Source organism: Colossoma macropomum, unplaced genomic scaffold, assembly GCF_904425465.1.
Source record: "Colossoma macropomum unplaced genomic scaffold, Colossoma_macropomum, whole genome shotgun sequence".
NCBI lineage: Eukaryota > Metazoa > Chordata > Actinopteri > Characiformes > Serrasalmidae > Colossoma > Colossoma macropomum.
This window is the reverse complement of record NW_023494789.1, coordinates 14,314,621-14,342,044: the sequence shown is the minus strand read 5'-3', so window position 1 is coordinate 14,342,044 and position 27,424 is coordinate 14,314,621. Positions and strand designations below refer to the sequence as shown.

The 27,424-nt window shown below is 40.7% G+C and overlaps 3 protein-coding genes across 33 annotated transcripts in view; 2 read left to right on the top strand and 1 right to left on the bottom strand.

Annotated features, from left to right (window-relative positions):
* The window catches only part of dock7 (dedicator of cytokinesis 7), a 75,017-nt gene extending 62,381 nt beyond the window's left edge, over window positions 1-12,636 (top strand). For 8 of the 23 annotated variants that reach the window (XM_036570212.1, XM_036570203.1, XM_036570201.1 and 5 more), the window contains 12 exons: window positions 869-1,027; window positions 1,144-1,244; window positions 1,418-1,610; window positions 1,704-1,847; window positions 2,830-2,961; window positions 4,400-4,414; window positions 8,210-8,335; window positions 8,443-8,532; window positions 8,626-8,862; window positions 9,054-9,197; window positions 9,825-9,931; window positions 10,596-12,636. In XM_036570212.1, the coding sequence (XP_036426105.1) occupies window positions 869-1,027; window positions 1,144-1,244; window positions 1,418-1,610; window positions 1,704-1,847; window positions 2,830-2,961; window positions 4,400-4,414; window positions 8,210-8,335; window positions 8,443-8,532; window positions 8,626-8,862; window positions 9,054-9,197; window positions 9,825-9,931; window positions 10,596-10,842 (1,695 nt within the window). In that variant the 3' untranslated portion in view covers window positions 10,843-12,636. Of the gene's footprint in view, window positions 1-868; window positions 1,028-1,143; window positions 1,245-1,417; window positions 1,611-1,703; window positions 1,848-2,829; window positions 2,962-4,399; window positions 4,415-8,200; window positions 8,336-8,442; window positions 8,533-8,625; window positions 8,863-9,053; window positions 9,198-9,824; window positions 9,932-10,595 lie in introns of all 23 variants that reach the window. The other 15 variants (XM_036570208.1, XM_036570211.1, XM_036570204.1 and 12 more) reach the window with 7 other exon arrangements.
* Window positions 11,962-18,317, bottom strand: usp1 (ubiquitin specific peptidase 1). Of its 2 annotated transcripts, none has more exons than XM_036570215.1 (9): window positions 18,146-18,317; window positions 17,285-17,509; window positions 17,075-17,198; window positions 16,843-16,944; window positions 16,435-16,601; window positions 15,519-16,234; window positions 15,064-15,228; window positions 14,067-14,268; window positions 11,962-13,900 (listed from the first exon to the last, which is right to left on the bottom strand). In XM_036570215.1, the coding sequence occupies exons 2-9, from the start codon at window positions 17,449-17,451 to the stop codon at window positions 13,135-13,137; spliced, it is 2,409 nt and encodes an 802-aa protein (XP_036426108.1). In that variant the 5' UTR covers window positions 17,452-17,509; window positions 18,146-18,317; the 3' UTR covers window positions 11,962-13,134. The 2 variants fall into 2 exon arrangements, with proteins under 2 accessions (XP_036426108.1, XP_036426107.1); XM_036570214.1 differs by having other exon boundaries at window positions 16,435-16,604; window positions 18,146-18,316.
* Window positions 18,318-20,775: 2,458 nt separating this feature from the next.
* kank4 (KN motif and ankyrin repeat domains 4) overlaps window positions 20,776-27,424 on the top strand; it is a 67,396-nt gene continuing 60,747 nt past the window's right edge. For 2 of the 8 annotated variants that reach the window (XM_036570178.1, XM_036570184.1), the window contains exons 1-3: window positions 20,776-21,015; window positions 21,341-21,423; window positions 21,514-21,668. The gene's annotated coding sequence lies outside the window, so the exon portion shown is untranslated. The remainder of the gene's footprint in view (window positions 21,016-21,340; window positions 21,424-21,513; window positions 21,669-27,424) is intronic. The other 6 variants (XM_036570181.1, XM_036570188.1, XM_036570179.1 and 3 more) reach the window with 5 other exon arrangements.

The following is a 27,424-nucleotide window of genomic DNA, read 5'->3' as shown; positions in this document are numbered from 1 at the left end:
GTGCAGCAGACAGAACAAGCTGAAAAAACACATTTTTTGTGTTGTTGGGCCACACACTAGAAACTATTTATGAATTTGTTGTCAGAGTTTCAGTTTTGTCAGACTCATTTTGAAATGGTAATTTGGCCTTCAGTTTTAAGTATTTTGGTCTTGCTGTTCAAAGAGATAGGAGTCTGGCTTTACATGGCTGAAAATAACTGCCTGGCGACATTGCAAAGATAGCTGCTGACTGAACAGACGTTCCTTTAAGGACTTTGGTGATACCACTTTTATCAGAGAAATAATATGTTTTCCATTACGTGTCAGCTGTTATTCTTTTTAAAAACACTTCATATCCAAAATTGTCACAAAGAGATATACAGCATTTTGGAATGAAACTATTCACTTCTTTTCTGGTTTCATTCGGGGGCACATTTAACCACTCCTTAAACTCTGCAGCTGTTCTGGATGTAGCTATAGACTGCAATGTAACTAGTGAGCAAAAGAGAGACTGCACAGCGCACAAAGGAGAAAATGCGTGAGAGTATGTGAAATTTATGTAGGTCCAGTCCTTGGAATAAAAGCAGCATTATAACATAAAAACTCTCATTAGAAACCCATACCCAACTCCAACCTGATGTTGCACTTCGGCCCGAAATCCGATATTATGTTGGGCCCAGTCTGGCTCAGCTCAGATAGCAGACCTCTTAACGCAGTGAATTTTGTACTGCAATCCAGTGGAAACACTTAAGTGCTTACTTCAGCAACGGCTGAACCACATATTTTTAAATTCAGATACTGAATTAAACAGAAAAATTCTGCCTTAGGCTGAGTGAATACGAGGCTTTTCTTTGCACAGATTGATATTTTTTGTGCTCTGCTCATACAGAACTTCGCCCGAGTAAAGATGCAGGTGACCATGTCCCTGTCCTCTCTGGTGGGCACGTCTCAGAACTTTAACGAAGAGTTCCTGCGAAGGTCTCTCAAAACCATCCTCACTTATGCAGAGGAGGACCTGGAGCTCCGAGAGACCACCTTCCCTGACCAGGTCAGTCTGAGACTTCTGTCCCCTGGGATCTGGGACATTTAGGAGACCACTTTTCAAATCTATTCTAATTGTTATTGTCATTATTATAAATTGATCTATTTGTTTTTGTGTTTCAGGTTCAGGACCTGGTGTTTAATCTACACATGATTCTGTCAGACACAGTAAAGATGAAAGAGCATCAAGAAGATCCAGAGATGCTAATTGATCTCATGTACAGGTACAAATTACTGGCTTTTCTTAATGCTCCGGGGTAAATTCCTCGGTGTTACTTTTCAGGCACAGAATTTGATATAGGAGCATAGAACCGGATTTGTCATGAGACAAATGAAAGTATGTATCTCTTCAACTATGGATACATATCTTAAGTCAGCTGTCTCTTTGGAATAAAAGGATTGCTAAGGGCTATCAGACATCTCCAGACCTGCGGCTGACGTGGCTGCAGAACATGGCGGGGAAGCACTCAGAGAGGAATAATCATGCTGAGGCAGCTCAGTGCCTGGTCCACAGCGCCGCCCTGGTGGCTGAGTATCTCAGCATGCTAGAGGACCGGAAGTATCTGCCTGTGGGATGTGTCACCTTCCAGGTACTCAATCCAGCCACCACATCTGCCATTACATCTGCTAGTTTTCTTTAAACAAATTGTTTTATTGTCACATTTTCCTCTCGTCTGCCTCAGAACATCTCTTCTAATGTGCTGGAGGAGTCAGCGGTGTCGGATGATGTGGTTTCACCAGATGAAGAGGGAATCTGTTCGGGGAAGTACTTCACCGAGGCTGGTCTGGTGGGGCTGCTGGAGCAGGCTGCAGCCTCCTTCTCTATGGTGAGAAAAGCGCATGTGCACCTCTTAGACAGTGTTATTCACTAATAACATAGATGAACATTTTACCGTTGTTGCTATTGTAGTATCTATAATTTTAAATTTAATTGTATTTCAAGTCATATTTAATTACTATGAATATAAAATGAAAGAAACAGAAGGTCTGTTGTGTGCATCTGGCAGTTTTCTTTGATCATTCAGTTACACTAAATAGTGTAAAGAGCTGATTAGAGGTCACCATTTAGCTTAGTGTGAGGCACATTATCTGACATTTGTGTCCTGACATTCTCTGTGGTTTCTTATTGCACACTTTAAGATTTATGTCATTATTTAAATATCAAGCTGCACATCTTATTCGAATACCCATTTGTGTAAATTAGTACTAAGATGAGATCTGACATCAGTATAATCATGCTCATCCATACTAAATCATTAAGAGTCATTGCATGCAGAGTCTTAGGTTGCGAGTTGTATTGCTGTAGGCCATTTTCACAAGAACAATTTTAATATCTGTCAAAAAAGCACCTCTGGCCTTTGATTTTTAAGCATTGGCCAACAACAGACACCAACTCATGGCAATGCATGAAAATTTCGCTCCATTGTCTGTTGAAAGTGTGCACCAAGTCCCTATGGGAGACCGCCTTTGGTCAGCCATGTTGATGCTGAGCAAAATGGAGGAGAAACTAATCACTGCACTAGGCTCACATCAAGCTCTATACAGTCCAACTCTAAAAAAGGACAGCTTGCAGTGACCCTTTGTTGCTTCCTTCTATGAAGAAGAACAGCAACCTCCGTTTAAGCGGACTCATGTGAATGAGTTTCCTGCTGATATCGATCTCCACCCACATACACAAGACCAGCAGTGCATTTTGACAGATACCAAAATGTCCTTGTGGAATTGGCCTTAGGCCCCGCATTGGGGATCATGCTGGGTAAGTGACCTTGTTTTCACTTTCCCTCACTCTCACTGTTGCTCTTTCTGCAGGCTGGCATGTACGAAGCAGTGAATGAGGTCTACAAAGTGCTCATTCCCATTCATGAAGCCAATAGGGATGCTAAGAAGCTGGCCACCATTCATGGTAAACTGCAAGAAGCCTTTGGCAAAATTGTGCATCAGGTAAATATGTTCAGACTCTCTGACGTTCTGTAGCAGTGCTAACGGTACGTGCTGGTTTTAGCTCTTTGTGAGCTGGGTTGATGTCCTCACTGGCTGTTACAGTCTAAGTAAAACAACAGTACTTTGCATTCAAACATTCAAAAAAGCTCCACACGTTGCCAAAGCATCTACCAAAACCACTGTCAGTTTCAAAACAAGCACACGCTCTTGTACACGTGTACACATATACAATAGTATCTCACACAGAAAAGCATGTGGATGTTTAACCAGTTTCCAGACTACAGTACTGTGCGAAGGTCAGAGACCGCTCTTCATTTATGTAATTTTCAGTCAATTTTCAGTCAGACTTTTTATACAAGCTATTCTTTCTTCAGCTTTAGGAAATACTTTGCAGAAGCCTCAACAGCAATCAGCTTCTGTTCACGCTCTGCCTTTATTATTATTATTTTATTATTATAGCTTTTCGAGAGACTTGCTTTCAGTTTCTTTTGAAGAAATCTGCAGGGACAGTTTTACACAGCTCTAAAGCTCAGTCTCACACATTCAGTGTTGTTAAGGTCTGGACTCTGGGGTGGCCAGTCCATTATTCAAGGAACGCCAGCAGCTTCCTTGTTTGAGTTGCAGTTTTTCTTCTTTTTTTGTCTATTTCCTTTTCTCTGTAATGGCTTCTTGACAGCTACACATCCGTTTAGTCCTATATTGTCTTCTCACAGTGGAAGGAGGGACAAAACACTTGCGATTTTTTTCAGATCTGAAGCAAGAGTGGAGCTTAATTTTTTTTCTGTCTACCATTTTTTCTGCATCTTTTGTTTGTTTACTTATTTATTTTTAGCTCAGTGTCGCAAAAGCCTGTTATTTGACTTTCCTTTTGCCTGTGGATTACCTTATGTCTAATGTTCTTTGTTAAATAGCTCATATAAATAGCTCAAAAAAAAGGTTTTCATGGCTGTTTTGCCTGGAAATCAAGTAGTGACTTTTGCACAGTACTGTATATAGTCTCCTAAAGGATCATGTGCGCTCAGTGTTGTACAAATCCTGCATTTAGGAAAAACATTTTACCTGCTTGTTCTCATGCATGCATTTAGTTGCACTGTGAAAGTACACTCATATGCCCCGCTTTTACCAGCACACAGCAAATCCTTAACCCACTGAACATAGTGACTGTGTGAAGTGCTTTGCATGTGTTTGGACTTTGTACCCGAGGCACTATCTTTACTCCCAGGAGAGGTTGAGCACTCAGAAGGCCTTGCATGTAGTACAGCTACTCTGTACGAGGGTGAATGATGTTCTGCATGGGGTATTCGGAATATGTCCTATAGAGGGGCTTCCCATAGTGGTGGGCTGTGAGGGAACTCTGCTGAGCTTTTAAGGTGTGTGACTGTGACCTGCGTGTGTGTGAGTGTGTGTTGATTTGTCCTATATTCTTTCTGTCACACAGAGCACTGGCTGGGAGGTAGGTGGTAAACCTCATGGTTAAATGCTTGACCCACATCTGCAAGCTGTGGGTCATTTATCCTGGCTCTCTCTGCTGTGAATTTGATCCATTAACCTTTTTACGGACGTTTTATGGCTCCGTCCATCCCTCCATCTCTCCGTCCACGGGACTGCTGCCGATGGTGTGCGGGCAGCAACCTCCCCCCCGCTCTCTGTCTCTCTCTTTTCCTCATTCCTTCTCTCTCTCTCACTCCCTTTCTCTCCTGAACAGAAGCAGTGTTAACATTGCTGGTTTTGGCAGACCATGCATGGGAGCCACTGTGTGACACTAATGATGTTGTCGATGAATGCGTCACTTCATTTGTCTCATTTTCCTCCGTCACTCCATCCACTTCTTTCTCTTTCATCAGCACGGGAATCGGTGTATTCTCACCACAGTCATCATAAAGCACAGGGTTCGATTTATGACTGACAGTCTAAGCAAAACCCACAGACAAGTGAACACTGAACAAGTTTTTAACATTATGACCAGTCTTGTTGAATTTTGCAGCATTGTCAGTGTTGCCGTTTTTTTCCCGTCTGTGGGAGAATGTCATTGCAGAGACGGTAGAGGGGTGGGAGGTATGTCAGTACAAAAGTGAATGACATTGTCCCACAATAAAGCAATAAGCCAAAAGAGGCTGTGCTGTACTGTGATTTTATCATGGGTAAGGGTGTTCTCTCCTACGGTAAAATCACTGTAACGCATGGCCTCAAGAAATTTTATTGCTTTTATAAAACAGTGATAAAATATGATGCATACACATTTCAGTAGATATTTTAATTTATAACTAAATTGTAATCACAATAAAAAATTTGTCCACCAATAACTACTTTGTTTGTATATTGGCCTGCTGAAAGTGGACAAAAACTTGCCCATCATTGTACACTGCAGTCCATTCATGAACTTTTCTTTTGTTAAACCATAATATAAGTGTCATAGCAGTGTTTGATGCAGAAACCTTCGCGTAGTAAGTACTTTTTTATTACCACCATTTGATAAAGCTAATTCCTGCTAGCGTCTCAATGCTATTTCTTGTGTTGTGTTAGCATCAAGCTAACAGTGCTACACATTCATTTACCCAGCACATGGTTAAATACTACTTAAGGTAGATCTACCAAAAAACACACATTTTTGAATATAATTTACAACAGTGTTAATGCTGCTATTGTATATAACAATAACATCATCAGTATTTTCCAGATATAATTTTGAGTTCATATCACCCACCCCTACAGTGTAGGATGTTTGCAATGTAGGATGTTTTTCTTCATTGGCCTTTATCCTTTATTTAGAATTAAATCGACCCCTGAGTATTGATTTGTGTTTGTGTGTTGGTATTAATATCTCATGGTTTACTGCATGATCAGGGCCTCCCTTGACCGTATGGCACGATACCGTCCCTTCCTGTAACTGCATGTAATCTGGCGAATGGCGAGGGCTGTACCTAAACCCATTCTCCCACACTCACCCCCTGCCTGTTCTTCCCCTCCCTCCCTTTCTCCCTTCCTTACTGCATGTGTCTGATTTTGGGTTCTTTGTGTTATTTCTCTGTTTGTTACGTAAAGAGTTTAGTAGTGTTGTGGTTTTTGTTTTTCTGTTTGTGTTTTTGTTTGTCTTTCGGAGAGGTTCCTGGTTCCCTGATTAAAATATATATTCTGTTCTCTCCTTTTTTCATTCCCCTGGTTGCTGACCCCTCCTCTTCCCACTTTAATTATTGTGTCTTGTGGTAAGTTTTAGGGTTTATTTCTGTTGCTTTAATAATGCAAATACTGACTGTGATGAACCAGAGAGAGGCTGAGCCATCTCAGGCAGCTGACCATTCCATGTCTTTGTAGCCACGTTGAGTGATCACTTTAACCGGACTGTAGAAAGGACATCAAAACGGGATAGAAAACAAACATTCAGAATGGTACAGGGATGTGGAATTTGTCAACATATTTGTCATCAGTAACCAGTGACCTGCTGGTATTGATGCTGTGGGTGGCAAAGCTAGATTACCTGATCATAGGGAGTTGACCCCATGACTGGCCTGCTTTGGTTCAGCCTGGAGTTGTGTTTGATTGGCACACGTCATGTCGCCCACTCCCTGCCCTCACTTCAAACTGCACACCGTCCCCCCAGTCCTGTATCCCTGCGCTGTCCTCTACCAGCATCACTCTCCATGCTTACTATCCCCCTGACTCTTACTCAGCTGATCCGGTGCCTGAGACTGCTGTAGTCTGATGAATCGTTGGGGCAGCTCGTACCGTCTACAGACTCACTGCAGCTTTGTAGTCTTTGTTTCTTGGACTCTTCTGTCTCCTTGCTGTTACTCTTATTCTGTTCACTCTATATTCATCACTGTTTGCTCAGTCTCCCTTTGGTCTTTGAAGGAAGATCTGCTTAGTTCACAATGATGGCGTTTGAGCTGATTTTTGTACAACTCTGTTTACTCTATTATCTGCTTATATGTTATGCTTAGATTTAGTGTTATCTGACAAGGGCATGGAGTAAATGGCATGCCAATCCGAGACATCTAAGTTTAACATATAAATGGATTTGTAATATAAAATATACAGTGCCTTGCGAAAGTATTCAACTCCCTTAAAAGCCAAAGAGCAATCAAAGGAAATCATAAAAGTAAAGTTATTGACATTTACAAGAAAAAGGGAATAGCCACAAAATAGTATCCAAGTGTTTGGATATTCCAGTGAGGACTGTTGGATCAGTTGTGAGGAAATGGAAGCATCATCATACCACTCAGCCAATGCCTACACAAGGCCGTCCCTCAAAACTTAGCATCAGAGCAAGAAGGGGACTTGTGAGGAAAGCCACAGAGAGGCCAACAATCACTTTGATGGAGCTACAACATTTAATCAATGTCCAAATCTTAATCCAGTCAAGAATATGTGACACTATAGGGGTCCACAAGCGTTGTCCAACCAACATGAAGAATCTGGAGCAAATCTGCCGAGAGGACTGGGTGAAAATCTCTCTCGAACAGTGTGCAGATCTGGGAGAAACCAGCAGACTTCATGCTGTTGACTGTGCTAGTCTGAAGGGGTTGAATACTTATGCAAACAGCATTTTTCATTTTTAAATATTTGACATTTTTTAAAAGATCTGCTGACAAATAATACATTTTTACTTACATTTACTTTAAGAGCATATTGGTTTCCAATAAAAACACTGGCTGGAACACTGTCAAAGTGTAATTCAGAGTCCAGACAAGTCCAGACAAATTTTATGGCTTTTAAGGGGGTTGAGAAATTTTGCAAGGCACTGTATTTCTGTAATCACTGATTCTAATAAATCAGGTTTGGTGATCAAGTTCTGAAGACATGGGCAAAAATATACTGTTCACACAGTCGTGCTTTCTTCTCTTTGATGGCTCTGAAAATATCCTATAATACAGTATACATGACCGTATTCTGTATTGATTGATGTTCCATGTGTTGAATGTTGAACTGGCTTCCTGTGTGTGTCTGTTTTCACTGAACTATTACATCTCTGCAGTACTAAAATTTGCAGTCCATCTCAGTATCTTAGTAACATGGATTTATTTACTAGACTACATTGCTGTTGCAATCTGATAACTTGGTGCCAAGTCAACATGAACTCTCAAATTCACCTTTAAACTTAGCATTTCAGGATTACTATAGTTCACCGTACAATATTGTAAATATTATACTTTTTAAAGTAATTACAGTTACTGTCTTTTGTAGCTGTGCATGGAGTGAAGCAAATTTAAAACTAATCACTGTTTGTATTTATTAATTGCAGGATGGAAAGCGAATGTTTGGTACTTACTTCAGAGTTGGCTTTTATGGTTCTAAATTTGGTGACTTGGATGAGCAGGAGTTTGTGTACAAAGAGCCAGCCATCACCAAGCTGGCTGAAATCTCACATCGGCTCGAGGTACGCACTCATTGGAGCCAAATGTCTCTGGGTATATGTTTACGTTTGTTTGTTTTTGTTTTGTTTTTTTGGTCCCTGGCCCACACAAAGTACATTGTCTTTCTCAGGGTTTCTATGGGGAGAGATTTGGTGAGGATCAAGTTGAAGTCATTAAAGACTCCAATCCAGTGGACAAATGTAAACTGGATCCAAATAAGGTATGTATATGACCTCTATTGATCTGACCTCTATGGTTGAGGAAGCAGTGGAAAAAAATACTTAAAAAAAAAAAATCTGTGTCCCGGTGGCAGGCATTCATTCAGATCACGTATGTGGAACCTTACTTCGACACATATGAGATGAAGGACCGCATCACGTATTTTGACAAAAACTATAACCTGCGGCGCTTCGTTTACTGCACGCCGTTCACGCTGGATGGCCGAGCGCACGGAGACCTTCACGAGCAGTACAAGCGCAAAACCATTCTCACCACCAGCCATGCCTTCCCCTACATCAAAACCCGCATTAACATCATCCACAAGGAGGAGGTAACCTGAGTGCAACACTGTTTACAGCTGTGTGAAGTCAAGGTTAAACATTTGCATGGGAACGTTGTTTTTGTGCTCTCAGACGTTATTTGCATTGAATCAGTGCCAGCTGTCTGTCTGCTTCAAAGTGCTGTTAAGCAAACCATGCACACATAAAAATATCTTTGCCCCCTCTTCTGTGTTGTCCTCAGATCATCTCCATGCCCATTGAGGTGGCCATTGAGGACATGCAGAAGAAGACACAGGAACTGGCCTTCGCCACCCACCAGGACCCGGCTGATGCCAAGATGTTACAAATGGTGCTGCAAGGGTCTGTGGGCACCACAGTAAACCAGGTGATTAGATTTATTTGAATTACATTCAAAACTCCATACGTAAAAACTTGTTGCCTTCTGTCGAAATTCTGTACTGAGAACTGAGATCTGCAGCATTTTCCCAAAGATATATTTCAATCAGGCGTTTAATCTGGTTTTACATATCGCCTGATTCTACAGCAGCAAACTGACCTGAGAAATTCTACATTTTGAGTAGCTATCAATCAAACTTTTGCTAACATTAACTTGCCCGATATTAGTGTGAACTAACCAATCGGAAATGTGAAAAATCTCATGAGCAGTAAAATTAGTTTCATTTGAGCATTTCTTTAGCAGTTTTTGAATTATGGGTACAAAATTTTAATGTGTAACTTATCAATATTAAATCATCTTCTAGTTAGTTTTTTGGTGAAATGAATGAACTTTGCAGCGTGTATCATGAAAATATACATATTGTGATTTGATATTTTTGCAATATCGCCTGCCCCTAATTTGAATTACAAAGGTGAGGTGCAGTGTGATTTTAAAGCCTAATTACTTACCATTGGCACATGGATGTCATTTAGTTAAAAGCCTTTAAAAGTGATTGACATACACTAACTAGTATTGCTAAAGATAATGTGATGCAACGTGTTTGTTTCTCCACAGGGTCCACTTGAGGTTGCCCAGGTGTTCCTGTCAGAGATTCCCAGCGATCCTAAACTCTATAGACACCATAATAAACTGAGGCTCTGCTTTAAAGACTTTACTAAGAGGTAAAAAGACAAGACAATCTGTGGCAAAAGCAAAAAAAATAATTAATGCCTAGTGGACACTACACGACTTTAAGTCTCAGAATTGATTTACTGCTCACACTACACAATATTTATTGCCTGTGACCTGTTTCTTGTTGACATGGCGGTGTGCACACTACACGAGCAATCGAGCTGAGGCAAACACGCTACACAGTCTTTCAGCTGGAAAGACTGTGACAAAACACGCCTGATAAAATCCCATTAAATGCAGTTATCATGTGCTAACTTGGAGCTGGAAACACTTGGTTTTTGCACTTACTTGTGCAAAAAAAAAGAACAAAAATTTAAAATTATTAATTAAGAATTTTTATTATTTCCATAGTCCTATAGCCTCCCTCTGTTTCCTGGGCCCACGCAGAACATGAGTGGCCGTCACCAGCACAGGTGAAAGCTGCCACAAATATTAACTGCTTCAAACCTGCTGTGGGTTTGAAGCAGTTAAACTCAGCTCCCTGATTTTTCTCGCACTCATTGGCTGCTGAATATTGCTCCCAAAAATTGTCCGCAACTGGAACATCAGGGCCAAAATCATGTAGTGTGCACTCAGCTTAAGAGAACAGAGAATTTCTGTTGGGTTTGTTTCTGTTTTCATGTAATTAGTATTTTTCTGTATATCCATTATCAGGTGTGAAGATGCCCTACGCAAAAACAAAAGCTTGATAGGTCCTGACCAAAAGGAGTATCAGCGAGAGCTGGAGAGGAACTACCACAGGCTAAAGGAGGCTCTTCAGCCCCTTATTAACCGAAAGATTCCCCAGCTCTACAAACCTGTGCTACAGGTCAACTCTCACAGGTTAGAAAGCAGTTCTAAACAGCGGCTGTGTGTGGACTCATTCTTAGCACATGGTACTTTATTTATGAGCACTCTGTAAAGCTGTGAAAAAGCTAGCCTGACTGGACAAGAAAGAGAAGAACATTTTTGTAAAATGAAGTAGAAAATCCAAAATGAGAGGAATTTGTTGGCACACTTTACAAAGAAAAGTTGGAATGGCACCCTTCATAGAAAATGTAGTGTTTCTGCATTGAATGGGTTCCTGACACAAATGTGTTATGGCCACAGAGAAAGGGGGGTGCACTATCATAGTGTCTCTACAGTGCCAGATTTCATGAGTTTGCATCATAGTCATTCACATCAAAGAAAAAAAATATCTGAGCTGTTGACTTGGTGCCACGTGCCAGAATTGGAGAAGACCTGGTCATGTCATCTAATGTTTAATCTAGTTTATATTTGACAGCTAGGCTAGATAAATAGATATTTCCCTTTTTAAGTAATGGGTCATTAATAAGGCTGTTATTACAGCATGTCTAACACTTTTTTTTGCCATTTTGACAAGCAGCAAACGGACAGCTTGACAAGGTAGAAAACCAAAATGATTTTTTTTGTTAACTAGTTGTGCAAAACTAAGCACTTATTCGCCTTTATTTTTTTCCCCCCTCACAGAGACTCCTTTAGCAGAATGAGCCTTCGCAAGCTTGATATGTGAAGACCCAGGAAACAACAAAAAGAACACCACAGTTTTATTTATTTGTTTGTAAATATTCAATTCTTCTCGGAAAATCAGTGTTTTTTTTTTTTGCCAGAAAGGAAAAGCTAAAGCGTGAAGTTGGTATGTCATTCCAATTTTGTATGCGTTTACAGAAACGACCTGTTACAATCATTCGGATTGAAAGTGGATCTTGCAGCATGTGTGTCAAAACTGTATTCAATATCCTGTGTGCACTTGTTTTTATTACAGTGTTCTAAAGCATTTTACCACACATGGTACGACTCTGAAAGTTTACTATTTAATCCGAATGAAAAACAAGCAAAAAAAAAAAAAGTACCACTATTTATCTTCTTTTTTATTACATTTGTTTAAAGTTATTGAAATGTTTTAAACATTCTTGAATAATTTTATGTAGCTTTTGTTTACCTTAAATATTTTACTAAATAAATATTTTAATGCACAATGTGTAAGTTTCTTTTAACTGTTAACAGAAATTGTACAATGCAGTTTTAATATGCTGGTGTTTTAATAAGGGTACAAGACAATCTACAAAACAGGGCAAAAATAGAAACGTTGAAGGAATATTTACATAGATTTCCCTCTCCCCATAACAAACTAACAGCCTTTACTGTAGTCATAGATTACTTCTCTGTAGCAAAAAAATAAAGTCCATTTTTTTATTGCTTATAGGCAGTTGCAATGGCTTTAGTTTTTAGACCAGTGACCACAGCAGAGAGCAGAGCCTTATTCCTTAGAGCTGAATGAGTCAACTGACCGTACTTGTGAAACTACACACAAACTACAACGGTTTATGCATCCCAAACAATTATCTGCGTCATTTATTTTATGAGCATTTATGGCTCAGAGCCAGCCGTATTTCAGTGTCATCCTGCTAAATGAGCTAGCTTTGAGGAATAAGGCTCAGGTCTTTTACAACATGGAAAGGACAAGAGAGAAAAGCTTCTTTCACTGGAATGAGGTATGGTAGCAAAGAATGTTGAACTAGAAAAATAAGGTTAGCTATTCTTGCAGTCACCCATAGACAATATACTCTGGCCCTGAACAGTTCAAGCTATACTTGGTTCTATGCTTGTGTGCAAACAGTCCAGTCTCTGCAATTAACACAAGAACTTAAAGCTGGGATTCATCAATTCTGTTCTTGCTTTAACAAAAAAAAAAGTCTCACCTGAATGTTATGCTACCTTTATATGTACACTCTTATTCAACTACCTAACAACCTGAAGCCGATCTTCAAGGATAAAAGCAAAATGTACAAGAATATCTTTAAAACATCCAATATAAAAACCAGTGCATGAGCAAACTACTTGACTCATATCAGGCCATAAGAAAAGAAAGGCTTGCAGTACAGAAACAATATAAGTGCACTGCAGTAAGTGCCAAGGTGCATTTTGTGGGGACCATCCAAAAAATGATCCTTAATTCATATGGAGCAAAAGGTACGAAGACTTGGACAGAACAAGTACATTAGGTACAAAATAGTTGGTGAGCAAGAATCATATATACAGGTACAAATGTCACGTCTTACAAAAGCCAAGTCAGTTTGAGATTTTGTCACAACTGAGACTTCACCTCATTTCTTCTGCACTAATGACAAGCAGACCAGAAACGTAAATATGGAAATTGTTGATCTGATGTCATGGTTACAGTCTGAAGTCATCAGTTTATTTCTCCTGAGACCTTCTTGTAAAAGAGGAGGTAAGGTGTGGAGGTGGAACATGTCTCAGGAGAACAGGCTCTAAGGAAGTCTTCTTCATCACAGAGCCTCACCTCAGAGTCATCAAACAGCATCCACTTGCCCTCATAGTCCAGAAGGTTCTGCAGCGCCAAGTCAGAGCTCACCTGACACTCTTCTTTCACAGCATCACTTTCACACTCCCTCTCTTTTTTCATCCCTCCATTCTTCACAGGAGTACTGGCAGAACTGGCTATATTTACAGGCTTCTCTGAACTGGCCTGCTTGCTGCTGCCAAGCTCGTAGCTAGAGATGCTCCTCTGGCCTCCCAAGAGACCAATCCCTTCTGAAAGCCTCTTGCCTCCTGCTTTGCTAGCAGTGGTCATCGTGCTAGTTCCATTAGTCATATTTTTCCCTTTTCCACTCAAGCTGAATGACACCTCTCCATCATCATAGTCTGGTGGACAGGCCTCCTCTTTCTTCAGAGGTTTCATCTCTCCATCCTCCTCTCTCTCCCCCTCTTCCTGAGGCTGAGGCTTAAGAACAGTGCGGTGGAGATCCATCATGCGGATGTAGGTTGTGTAATGGCCACTGCTAATGGTGACTCCACTGTGCATGACCACAGCAAAGAGCTTGTAGTGATGCCCCTGATCAGGAGCAGAGGGTCGTGTACACCACTCCTCCAGTGAAAGTTTGAGAGGGGTATGAAGAGGAGTATTCACCTTAGACAATCCGGCATATGGGTCCAATCTGTCAGAAAAGGGGAGCAGTTTAAAGGACACGAGTATTTATTTACTAAAGGATGGACAACTTCGTTTTTTTTTCAGTCTTTAAAAAGAAATCATATCCAACATAATGTGACCACTGTAAGTGCACATAACTAATAATTACAAAAGATGGAATTTAAGAAACTCACTCAGAACCACTGGCTGAGAAACACTTGAGGTGAATAGTGACAACTTCAGGGGTCTTGTCAAACAGTAGACTTCTCTCTGCCTCTGTGTAATGGTGGCAGGTCTCGCAGAAGTACTTATCCTGCCCAACGATCCGCTCAACTGACGCAAACTGGGAGATGGCCCATTTAAGTGTCTTCTGCTCAGGCTTAGGATCTGGAGAAACTGAAGTAAGAAGGAAAGACGACAATAGCCACGTTTACATGCAGCCTAATAATCCGTTAATAATCTGACTAATAGCTCAATCGGAATAGAATACGTCCATGTATACACCTCAATCGGAATAAACTAGTCCAATTGAGGCCATTCGGAATACAATTTCTATCCGATTGAACAAGGTGGGTAATCCTGTAAATAATCCGTTAAATAATCCGGAATGTGTAAGTACATTCTGCGCATGTGCGTTCGCGCCATAGTGAAAGTTTGGAACGTTCTACATGACGGGAGCAGAAACTGGTCTGCAGAGGAGACAGAATTTACGCTTTGAACTTTAAAAGACGTCAGTGGGACGTGCGTTCTGAGACACATAAGCTGGCATGACGTCTTCCTCTCACTGCTTCCTTAATAAGTACATGTGAAGTACATTTTTCTGAGTGACATTTTTAACTCATCTTACTCTGACTGGACCTCACGTGATGTTCGCAGTCATGGTAACGTTTACTCTAAGTGGTGCTCCACACATGCGTGTCATTTCGGATCAGATTACTTGTAGTGCTCATGTAAATGAAGATTGTTGAACAGAGTGAGCATATAAAACACCTCAGTCTTAATCTGTAATCGGAATGTATTTAATCAGATTTACAAAAATCTTTGCATGTAAACACAGCCAATTAGGTGCAACCAAGTCTTCTGTGGAAGACAGCTGTGATTTATAGGGCCAAATTTTCTATATGGTGATTAGTTACATTACATATTTCTGCTGTGCATGTTTTTCTGAGTATATGCATTATATCTACTTACTCTCTGAGCTGGAGTCTGAACAGTTTGTTTCATCCTCTTGCACAGGAACACTTATGTCCTGAAAGTCCTCTCTCCTCTCTGTGTAGCACTCACATTCCAGACAACGTGTCCGAAGCACAAGCTGACCCTGGAACAGCTGTTTCAGCACATCCAAGCCCTGCGGTTCTGTTCATAGTAAGTTAAAAAATAATAATTTTAAAAAAGTAAATGATTTAACTTGTAATTCTCCAAGTGGCACAAAGCATCTTAACAGGATTAGCTGTAGTTACTAAAAGCTTTAATAAAAAAGATTTCTTAAAAAATTGTAACTATGGCTGCCTAATTATGATACTAGAGTGCCACCATCCTCCAGGAATTTGCTGCAACTTTAATCTAGTGTGGATTCCACAGTCCTCACCACCTTATCTGACTCTGCATGATTTCCAAAAGCACCCTTGCCCAAAGGGTAAAATTACCTTCTTTTTTTGCTGCAGTCTGATCCAGACTTTCTGTGCGCTTTTCAGTTTCAATGGCCTTCCCTTTGCCTTGGGGATCCTGAGAGTCATCATCGGTCCTGACCTGGTCCCCTTTGCTCTCTGCCCTGTCTCCCACATGTGAGCTGATTCGACCCATGCTGCGAAATTTGGAGAAGATACTGGGCTGTTTCCCTGAAGATTTCAACCAGCTCAGCTTTGCTCGCTTCTTCCTTTTAGTCACCTCTTTTGGGGTTCCTTCACTCTTCTCCTCCTCTATGTTGCTGCCTCCCTCCTTCTCTTGCTTCCCTTCCCTCTCTCCCTCTGTCTCATCCCTCTGATCACTGAGAGAATTCCCTGCGACATCACCAGAGGATTTTCTCTTTGAGCGAGTGAATGGTTTGTTTTGCTCTTCACTTTTCTTGGGTTTGCTCTGAGACTTGGGCTTTTTCTTGGCATTACCTGCTTCGGTGTCACTCTTTCTCTTCCCGCTCAGCTGGCCATCAGCATTCTCCTCTTCCTCTTGGGTAGTCGTGAACTGATCTGCTGTTTTGTCTACTGTGGTAGAGTCGCTCTCTTCTGAGGCATTGCTAGACTCATCTTGGTAACTTTGTTCTTTTTTAATGGTGTCACAGGCCTCCTGGATGTATGCAAGAATGCACTGCAGTACCTCCTGTGCATCATGCTGCAGATATCCCTCATACATGGGGTTCAGTTGCCTGTGAAGTGTAGAGAGAAGCAAATATTGTGTGTTGATCTGTAATTAGCTATTGGCTTGACTGGAGAATTCAAAGTGGGTGCAGAAACTACTGTATTAAGCAAAACATCTTAACTGCAGTATTTAATTTTAATGCATGCTCCGATGATACACTGCACATTTCCTACTATTCTGCAAATTATTCTAGAATAAGTAACATACCTGAGTGTGTTGAGAACTTTCCGTGGTGGTGTGGCCAACTCTCCTTCACTATATTTCTCTGGGTTAAACAGGTAGCTGGACTGCAGCTGCTCCACTGAAGAGATCAGACTGTAGAAACTGCTCAGCAATTCCATATGAACAGGTGTGGAATCATCACAAGACTCTCCCTGCTGAGAACACAGAACACATCACAAGTGCTTCTTAAAGCAGATGTTTCATATCAAAGAGACTTTTCAGTGGAAAAAACATAGCAAGCCTTTTAAAACTGCTGTTAATTTTCAGTTATGTTGCAGGTCACACTGCCTGTCTAGCAAATACATCCTGCAATTACTCAATTACAAATCAATAAGCTAACTAACATAACCAAGAATACTGACTTATACCAAAAATCTGGAAATGTAAACAAACCTCTTCACTTTTAGTGCCATCTTCTTTCTGTTTGTCTTTTAACTTGGACAAATGATACAGCAACTTAACAGCATCTTTAAAACCAGGACAATAATACAAGACCTGCAATAAAAGAAAACCATTGGTCAATGATACATGAACCCAGCACTAGAGGAATAACAGTTGCACAGAATAATAATAAATCATAATTAATGAGTTCCTGTGATTAATATATTAACGGGACTTAATGTACCTGAAGAATGCTGTTCAAGTAGCAGGTATTTCCCAAATTGTTAAGCCCCACAAAAGGAACAAGGCTCTCTCGTTTTCCACAAGGAAGAGAAGAGGGACAAGGCACTGGCACCACCTGGTCACAACTATAAAGACATAGTATTGTATTCAGATAATTTTGTTATAAAACTCTGGGTCGGATATTAAACTGAGTACACGAAAAAGGTCACACCTTGTAGTTTCTTCTGGCTCTGCGGCGCTTGGCTCCTCTGGCTGAGTTTCGGAAAAGTCTAGCGCTCGTTTGGTTTCTCTCTTCTGAAAAAACCTGAGGGAGAGGCGGCTCTTTTTGCTGGGGCTTCCCAGAGGAGCCACCACTCCGTCGCCCTGCAGACCGGGCATTCTGCTCCGCCCACGAGGGAGAAACCGCGAACTAAATCAAGCGGGGATAGGTCAACACCTGGAGAAAAAACAACACAGGAGATCATCCTTTAACGAGCTGCACTTCACACAGAAATCCTTCTTTGATTACTTAAATAATAACCTAAATGACCTCGCTAGCTACGTATCCAGCCATCTAATCCTCGACAACCGGCTAGCTAACCGAGGCTAACGACATATGTTCAGTGTTGCTAGCTAGCTAGCGGTTACCAAATAGGCAGTTACTTCCATAATGTGACAATGCGACCTTTTCAACAAAACTAAAGCATTGCTGTATTCAATTTACTCGTTTCAGAAGTCCATGAAACTCGTTAAACTAACATAGTTACCGACCTGCGACGCAAATACGCGTGTGGGCGGGTACACTTAGCTGGCTAGCCATAGCGTTACCACATACATGCTAACGTTAGTCATAAATCTTAACACATAGACTGAGTTACTTAGCTATATACGCACACAAGTAGCTCCAATAATACACAAATATCAAGTTTTCTCCAGTTATTCCCAGAATGACAAACGCAGTGTAAACTATCAACTAAGCCTACAACACTGAGTACGCTAAGCTAGTGATGCTAGCAGCTGTACACGCTGCCAGTTCTCCTCAGCTACACTGATATCCAGTTCAGCATCGCTCAAGAAAGTTTAAGACACGAACCTGCACAGTCAACACTTTGCCTAGCGACTCCTACACATCTTTGGTTACATCTTCGCGCAGTATCTGCTGAATTAAATCTGAACTCTAGATAATAACCGCGCAAACACAGGCGAGTTCACCCTCGTTCTAGCGGCAACGCAGAAGTTTGGCGCTTTTTCCAGCAGCTACACGCCCCTCACTCACAGCCCCTCACCGCCTGCAGAGAAGCTGTGCTGGTCCAGCGGGCTTACTCGAGCACTAAAACAACAAACACGACAGCGTTGTACAAATTAGCACGTACGAATATACATTTGTTATGTACAATTCTTTCAAAATAATTAAATTCAGAGTTGACCGAGTGTGCCTAATTTCGCAGGCAATGTGTGAGACTACCAACTGAGTCACGTGCTCGGTCAGTGCGGCTGTATTTAAACCCTCGCGTTTACAGTCTGAGATTAAACGGCTGTGTACACCTCCCTGTACCTCAGCCAGGGGTAACTTATAACCAGAGCGACCCTTCATGTATTCCAGTGTTTCCTGCCGTCGTAATATAGACATCTGATTTAATTTTGGTCGGTACTGTACGGGTGAAGCCAGAGCCAGACAGAGGAGAAAAAACCGCGAGTTTGGCTAGACCCCCTCTTTTTATGCATGTTAGATATTTGAGTTAGCGTTAGTATCACGAAATAAGGACATACTTTCTCAAAGTATTGACTTAATATATCGAAATAATGGCTTATTATCTCAAAATAATTACTTTCTAGCTTTATTTTCCAACACAGTCAGTAATTATTTTAACTACGTGAACATTTTGACATTGCTTCCAGAAACGGAGGAGGGGAAAATGGCGATTGTTTCTCCTCTGGCGGGAATGGGCGTCCATATGAAGCAGTAACGAACCAAAGCACACTTTGATTTTATGATATATAAACTAAGCCACTGTCCAGTCCTGTAAAAATAGGTTTTTATTCCCTGAGGTGATATAAAGGCGATGTGCGGGTTCTACCCCTGATAAATTTCAGTGTTGGAGCTGCAGGGAGGGTCTAGTTTCTGTTCAGAATCACATACAGAAGCAGGCGGATTGATTTCTGTACAGTTTGACTCTAACGGTGAAGACCCCGTTACGTAACGCAGGTTTACATGAGCTCGCGCGGTAAAGGCTTTAGAGCGGCCTGTTCGTCCAGCAGAGGGACTCAACGGCCACGGAGAGAGAATAGGAGGAGCAGCTCACTGGTGTAAAAAAGAAACAACAACAAAAAAAAACAGACCAGACGTGAACGAGGGGGAATCTGAGAGAGGTGAAAATGATAATACGGTGCTTTATACTGACTTTATTAGAAAAAAGACACCACAGGATGCAGAATAATATAATAGTCGTCGAAGGTTTTCCTCTAAAGACAGTGTATTTTGGTCACCTCCCAATATTCAGTATGTTTGAATACTAAATGAGTTCGCAGTTTGTTCAATTAAGTAGGCAAAAGCAACCTTCTTGCAAAAGAAACGAGGGTTGGATAACATTAGCTAGCCGGTGGGAAATGAAAGTTCTTCATCAGCAGCCGAAGACCTAATAGCTGCTTATCTTTGTGTGGGAGCCCATGTGAATGAGGAGGATGTGGTTTACATGATTTTGTCATGTGATGGTTTCATTCTGACTTTAATAAGTCCTAGTGCTGAATTCATCGCGGAGTAGTGCATGAACCTGACTATCCTCAGACCTGACGTTTGAAAGCCTTTAAATTTCCACGGTATTGAAATTGTCTTACGGCTGCAAGATCGTTAGAGAAATGATAGCCGAACTTATTTGGGGGGGGTGTGATTACATTAACTTAACACACTTTCTGTGTTCACACTGCAGTGTGAGAAAATTCATAGGAGTTGTCGTGAATACATTGAGTTTGTTTGCACTATCAAAAACCCATCATAATAAAACCCCACCTGATCGTCCGTTAAAACGCAATATCGATTGTATGATTAACCGTACTGCTATTAAGGGTGTGAACCGGTGTGTGCGCATGCGCCTGGGCAGGAGTCGCAGCATGTATGTATGTTTGTGTGTGAGCCCAGGGTGATTGCTGGAGGAAGCGCACACCCCTTCCCATTCCTCAGCTTCATTAAGCTCAAAGCTGAACTCTTCTATATGCACAGTGGGAGGTAAAGCAGAGCTAGCTGCTCTGCACAGATGGAGCATTGGAGTGAGGAAATGCAGAGAAATAGACCAGTGCACCCCAAGAATGAGAGGCATGTCCTGGAATCTGTCAACCCCCACTGAGAAGTGTGCCGCTTTTGCAGTCAGGGCTAGCACTCTCCCATAGCTGCATTTCTTAGTGGTGGAAAGAGACCTTCTTTCACAGACCAGGTCACCTTTTTTGATTCGCATTGGCGTATCACAGTAGAAAATGGCTATACATTAATAAAAAATGTATAGACATTCATGGTATATTATATGCAGGCTCTGCTATAAATTGTCCTCCAGAATTCTCCCCACTTCATGTTTTTAAATCCCCAAGCATGCATTAGAAGAGCTAGTGGTGGTATTAAGGGTGGTGGTCGGCTGCTGAGTGGGTGTGCATGTGCACGTGTACGTATGTATATGTAGCTCACTCTATGGCTGCCATTGGGTGAACTCCAGGGGAGGGGGTGTGTTCAACTGCACAGTATAGCGCTTGTGTTATGGGAACACTCCTCCATCCCCCTTCATACTCCTCGGTAACAACTGTATTGCAGCTCCAGATGCTGTGTGTGTGAGGGGGAGAGAGGAGGGACACGTCTGCTGCTGCTGCTACTGCTGCTGCTGTCTCTTTTTTTCTCGGGGCTGGGTTTTCTTCAGGGTCTGCCTCGCTTCTGCAGTGGACACGGCAAGGAAGAGCCCCCCAGAGACGAAGCTAGCTGAGGTGAGATTATGCATTATGCATTCCTTCTCTCTCAGCTCCATCCATGTGCTGTCTCTGCTGTGTTACTGATTGCACTAACCCCTGTGGATGCTTTCTAGTCTCTTTTTTCCTTCTTGTGGCAGCATATATATATGAAGATGGCTGTGTAGTAGCTTTCAGGTTATAATAGTAGACGTGCTACACAACTACATATTGCCTTACGCATACAACATGCACCATACAGCCACCATTGAATTCCTTATCTTCTCCATCCCCCTGCCTTTCCCTAATCTCATTTTACCTCCATATTTCATCTCGTTTTGTGCCTGGCTGTACCATGTTTCAGCAGACCCCCCTGCAGGGCTGTGGTAATGTCCACCAGCTGGCTGGCGGGCTGGCGGAGCTGAGAGCCACCCCATGAAAGGAGCGGTGCGTTTGATCAGGCTTTAGTGCAGCACCAGGTTCATTATGCCAGACTGCTTCCTCTGCTCTTTCTGACACTCTTCACTGCTGTTCTAGCTGATGGAGAGTCCCGTCTGGATCTGGAACGTTATGGAGGGGAAGCGAGCTAGCTGAGATTACGCCACTCTCTAGAGGCAGGAGGAAACTGTAGAGGGGGTTTCCTATGGGAGCCCTGTGGTCGGTTGCTTGGTGGCAAAAACAGCTTATCAAGAGTGAGTAGGTTTGTTTTTCACTCTTGATCTTGCTGGCTCCAAATCAGTGCTGGTGAATTAATCCTCAGCTAACGCAATGTTGTTTTTCATGAGTGTAATCTTATGCATTTAAGAGACTCAGTGCACAGATACACTGAAGTTGTGTGGCCCACAAACAAAACAGATGACATAAATGAAGGTGCCAAATAATTCAAAGTATTTACTGAATACTTACTTGAATAACTGAACAATTACCTGAAATAAATATGCAGTTTAAAATACTTAAATTAATTCCTGAAGCTTTCAACGCAGTGCTTTCCTCTGCGTAAATATGTCATATCTTCTGGTCCAGTAGAGTTTAAGGGGTGCATGGTTGTAAGGCATGTGATCCAGGGGGCCACCCAGGGGTTCTGATGTTATCCACATGATGACTATCCTCTCTGTGCAGTCTGATCACAGCTTTCCAACATAGCCCTGTTATCCTGAACATACCAGGAATATTCCCTTTCCCTTTGAAAGAAGCTGTTTAATGCTTTTTTAGCCCAATGTGAGTCTGTGACCATTCTACTGTCCAAGTACTCCTAAAAACACCCAAGAACTCGGAAGCAGTTATTTTTAATTGTACTTGTGCATGTGGTTACATGTCATTGTTGTTGAATTTGACAGCCTTATGTGCAACTAATGCATTGTGCAATGGATTTGAGTTGCAGAGATATGCTGTTACCACTGAGTACATTTCAGGGGTCTTAAAAAGGTACTTGATAAAGACCTTTGATAACTACCTGTGCTAACATGTTTATTTTGGTACTCCATCATTGTTATATCCCACTATGTACATCCAGATGGTAATTTATCCTTGTTTAAGCAGTGAAAGCTTTGTAAGTCCATTATTTTTCATTGGTTTAATGTCTTGTACATAAAATATTGTGACAGCCTCTGTGTCTTTTTGAACTATGATTCGACATTGTCTGAGCTGGAGAGTTTATATTCACTTCTACCTTCCACTCAGACAGTCTATGTGGCTAGCTCATCAAACAACAAGAAAATGAAAGTAGATGGCACATACCAAGCCACAGTTTTGGCTGTCTGGGTTTTGGGGTTTTTGATATTCTGTTCAACTTATATCTTAAAGTATCAAATGAATATTAGGGATGCACTAATATGAGAATCGCAGGCTGATGCCGATATCTGATATTCTTCATGTACATATTGCAGATGCTGATGTAAAATATATTATATTATATAAGATGTATTATAAATACAGTAAACTGAATAAAATGCAGATAGTTTAGCGCAGCAACCCTGCGTCAGTCAAATAACCATTGAAACACATTGAGGGTGAACCTCATTTTCAATGGAATTTATTCATGTTAAACTGAACTAAACTAAACTACATTAAACAAATTAACAGAAAAAAATGACGAATTAAATGGCAAAGGAATTAAGAGAACAATTAAGATTTGACTAAGAAAGAGAAATACAAAATAAAACTAAGATAGTTAAGACAGTTAATAAGATTTCAACATAAAAGGATAAATAGGCAACCTAAAAATTAAAAGTCAAGTAAATAATTATAAAAGGTAATAAAAAATAAATAAAAACTGTAATAAAATTGAAATAAAATGAAATAAACTAAGATTATTGGGAAGAAAGCAGTAAATAATAATAAAATTACATAAAAAAGGAGAAAGAAAAAGTTAAACTCAACTAATTCCAGAGTGCAGTAAATCCATAATCAAATATTGTTTTAAATATCAATCAAAGCTAAACATTTATCTGATGTGAATTATTATTTTAACCAAATATCTACCGATACCAGTGTGATTCCAGTACCATTGTGCATCCCTAGTGAAGGCACAAATTTTGATTTATTGGTTACAAACTGGCAACATAATAAAATGAGTAGAGTGTGGTGTTTTGATTTACATATAGCATAATATTACTTCACTTTTTCAGTCCTTAGCATGAGCGAACATGAGCTACACATCCTGACCCTGTACGGAGAACCCTTGTTGAATACCGTTTGCATTATTGTGGAATTAGACATGCTTTTCCTTCCCTTTTGTAGAAAATAAAGGCACATCTGTGAGAGGAAGGACCGGATGGGTCTGTACTCCTGTAAGACATCATGTGGATCTCATTGTTATTGTAGCAACAATAACGGCATACCCGGTAACTCTAGCTCACTGGATTCCTCTGATGGGCCTTCAGTGGAAACACTGACATGATGGAAGAACTGTAGAGGTCTTAGATTGGCACAGTCTGTTTTCGTTTTCAAGTCCATCGCTAATTCCATTGGAAATTAAGAATGTGAACAAAGCCAGTTTTATATTCCCTTGTCTTGAAATCGAAATGAAAGTTGGCCCTGGCTCTGGTGGCACTGTAGTGGGCGGTATGGTACTTACTGACTGAGGAGAGTCTCTGTTAGAGCAGGGAATGTGAGGTCTCACGGGGGTCATGCGAGGGTCTGTGGGGGCGATCCCTTGTCTTTTGTTTCCTGCTGAAGAGCACTTCTCAGAATATGGAGTTAAGAACAATAGATGATGTCATTTGGACACTGCGACCGCCCTTTAGATTTGTTTCTCAACTGAGCAATAAGGAAAAAACAAGACAAGCTGTGGGAGCACATAGGATGGACTTCTAAAGGCTAGCCAACCAGAAGACAAAGAAAGACAAGTCCAAAAAAAAGTGTCTTTCTGCTGGATACTCTTCTTGGTTTCTTATTGAATAGTCTATGACTGGTGTGCGCTAACAGGATGTTAGCATGGGTTCGTAACACTTGTGTTGACAGGGCTTGTCGTGTCAAGTGTTTTGGTATGCCGGGATGGGGAGCACTTCAGGGATTCCCACTGACAACCCACAAAGACTTCTTCATTAGAAGTTTAGGCTGGCCATCGTGAAATGCACTTTATGATTTAGACATTCCAGAAATGAAGATAACTGGCACCTGGAGACTAAACACTGCACTGGCGATAGACTGCTGGGTTTGTTTGGCTGCATTGCTAAAGCACATGTCTTATTTGCATACCATCTGGGAAGGCTATGATTTTCACTTTCAGGCTGTTTTGCACTAAAATACCCACAGAGCGGCTTGTAAACCACTGGGTTCTACTCTCTCTGGTACAAAATTTTGGATGCATCCAGCTAGCAGTGGGCAACATGGCAAAAATATCACAAAATCTAGAGACATTTTCATAATACAGGATATGTAGCACAGCATTTCATTTTATTTGGATTTACATAGACTGTACAGATAAAACAGTAGTGGCACTGATTCATACTTCATATAATGTCCTGTTTAAGGGGAATTCCACAGATTTTTCAGGATTTCTGCATAATTCAATTTTTGAGATGTAAACAAAGTCAATGTGAGTGGTCTGATGGGAAGTGCATTGTAGAAAAACTTGATTTCTTTACAACAATGTTGATAAGAACCAGGGGTTGCAATGTCTACAATGCAAATATAGTTTTTTTTTATTTACTATCCAAAACAACCAGCGAATCAACATCTGTGTTTTTGTATGTAATGTTGGTAATGGTATAATAAAGATAAATCAGATGAAAATACATTTTCTATGCAAACTATTTTACCTTACAGTGTCATGCAAGTGCTTCTCTGCTGTGAATCAATTTTAAAATATATGATTTAGTCTAAAAACCTACCTCAAAACTATCATAAAACAATGTCTCAGGTGTCAGGTGGTGTATTTCTAACTATTTCATGTAATACGTGTTTGTGATGTAGCTTTTAAAGATGTTTAGTTCATGTCACCACCATTGTGTTGAGTTAGTAAGTTTCTCTAGAATGGTGCATTTCATATCAAACCACTCTAATGTCTAAATCTTATTGATTTCATTATGCAGAAATTTTAAATGTTGGTGGAATTCCCCTTTAAACATGACCAGTTATGCTCACGTAGACTTCACAACAGCGTTGTGATTTGAACTTGCAAATCCCTGGACAATGCAGTGAACAGCTATGCCACTTTGTTCTTTTAATGCTGACAGTATTCAAAATATGCTCAGAGCTTATCATTTTTTATTTATCGTGATAATGATACAGTATAGTCACATTGCCCACCTCTACATCTAGTATTTGGTGCCATCACTTCTAGCAAGCAGTCTTGTGTTTTGACACTGATTAAACCTGTAGAACATAAGGTGTTCACTCGTACTCCACTCAGACATCCTCACACTTGAATTTCAGATTAGTTTACTTACCATCCTATAAAACTTTCATAGCTCTGTCTTCACCGAGAACAGAGGATGCCATTTTATTATGTGTTCCCTCTAGTACCTCTGCAGGTGAAAGTATTAACTGCATTTTGTCCACAGCGGATGCCATTCTGAACCATTCTGAAGCATACTATCAGTAATAAAAAAAATTACACAGAGCAGCAAAAACAGACCAAGTGAAACAGATGGAGGGGTTTGAGGTGAGCAGGAGGTTAGTGAGTGTTTCAGCTCACATGAAATGAAGGAATGCAGATAAGCTATGCAGCATATCAGAAGATCAACTGCTATATCAGTATATCATGCACCGAGGGAGAATGTGTGTCTGTGTGTGTGTGTTCAGGCGCCGAGGCATGGCTGCTTGTTTGAGTGTGCACACTTGTGCTCATGTTGAACATTTGCACAAATGCCAACACATTTCCAGAGGCATCCACAGGCCAAGTGCTGGCCATGTATAGTTCACAAAAGGAAGGTCAAGGATCCGCTGGTGCTGTTAGCCTCTCATCCTGCTTCATTGTAAGCATTTCTGCTGCTCTAGAAAAAGTATTACATTGAATGTATTTGACTGAAGTGGGTACTTAATTTTCATACAAGTAAAATAATACTGTATATTACAATGCAATTTGATATTTAATTTTACTTATTGTTGGCAGTAACTGTTTTGATGAAATATATTTTAAACTTCTAATTCCAATCAAAGTTGAGACAGTGCTAAAAATGCTGTGAGTAGTACATTTTGTTTGAGTTGTATTCAGTTCAAAACAGTACAAAAAACATTTTTTGGGGAAATATACATTCATTTCCAATTTATGCCTGCAACACATTTTAAAATAATTTAGAATTGAGACAGGTGCATGTTTACCATCACCTTTTCCTTTGACATCACTTAATAAATGTTTAGGGGCTGATAACTACAGCAGCGTGTTCCGGGCAATATTCAAATTCAAATGCAAATTTAAAAATTCAAATGCAAATTTGAAAAAGCTAATTTGTGTATTTACAATGTGATTGTGCATCATTAAAGACATAATTCAAATTGAGATGCAAAATTTATATTTACATTTGCATTTCTGTGCATAAAGACTGTTAAAGTTAATATGAAAATGCATTTACAGTCCTATTTGCAGTTGCATTTTCACTGTCAACAAGGCACTCCTGTCAGTCAAACAGTGCGGCTGCGCGGTTGTGCTGGGACGTTTTAAGTGCGGGGCCTGTTTTAAGAGGAAGTGACGAGTCTAAACTGTAGCGGTTCTGGAACAGAGATGGATGCTTGTTTAATACAATACAGAGCTAGCAGTAGCAACCACAGAGTGACATTGCTAACCAGGCTGAGGATAAATCTGCCCAGTGTGATTTTTGTGTGGAAGTGATTCTTGACTGTCTTGTCACTGAACAAACACCAATGTTGGTGACTTTGTGACTGGTGTTCTGCCGAATTGTGCTACTTTGTCAAAATGTCCTACCATAGACAAAGCTGATGTGAGCTTCTTATTCGAATTTTGCCATTCCACCTTAAATGGTGCAGCAATAACAGGTGGAACAGG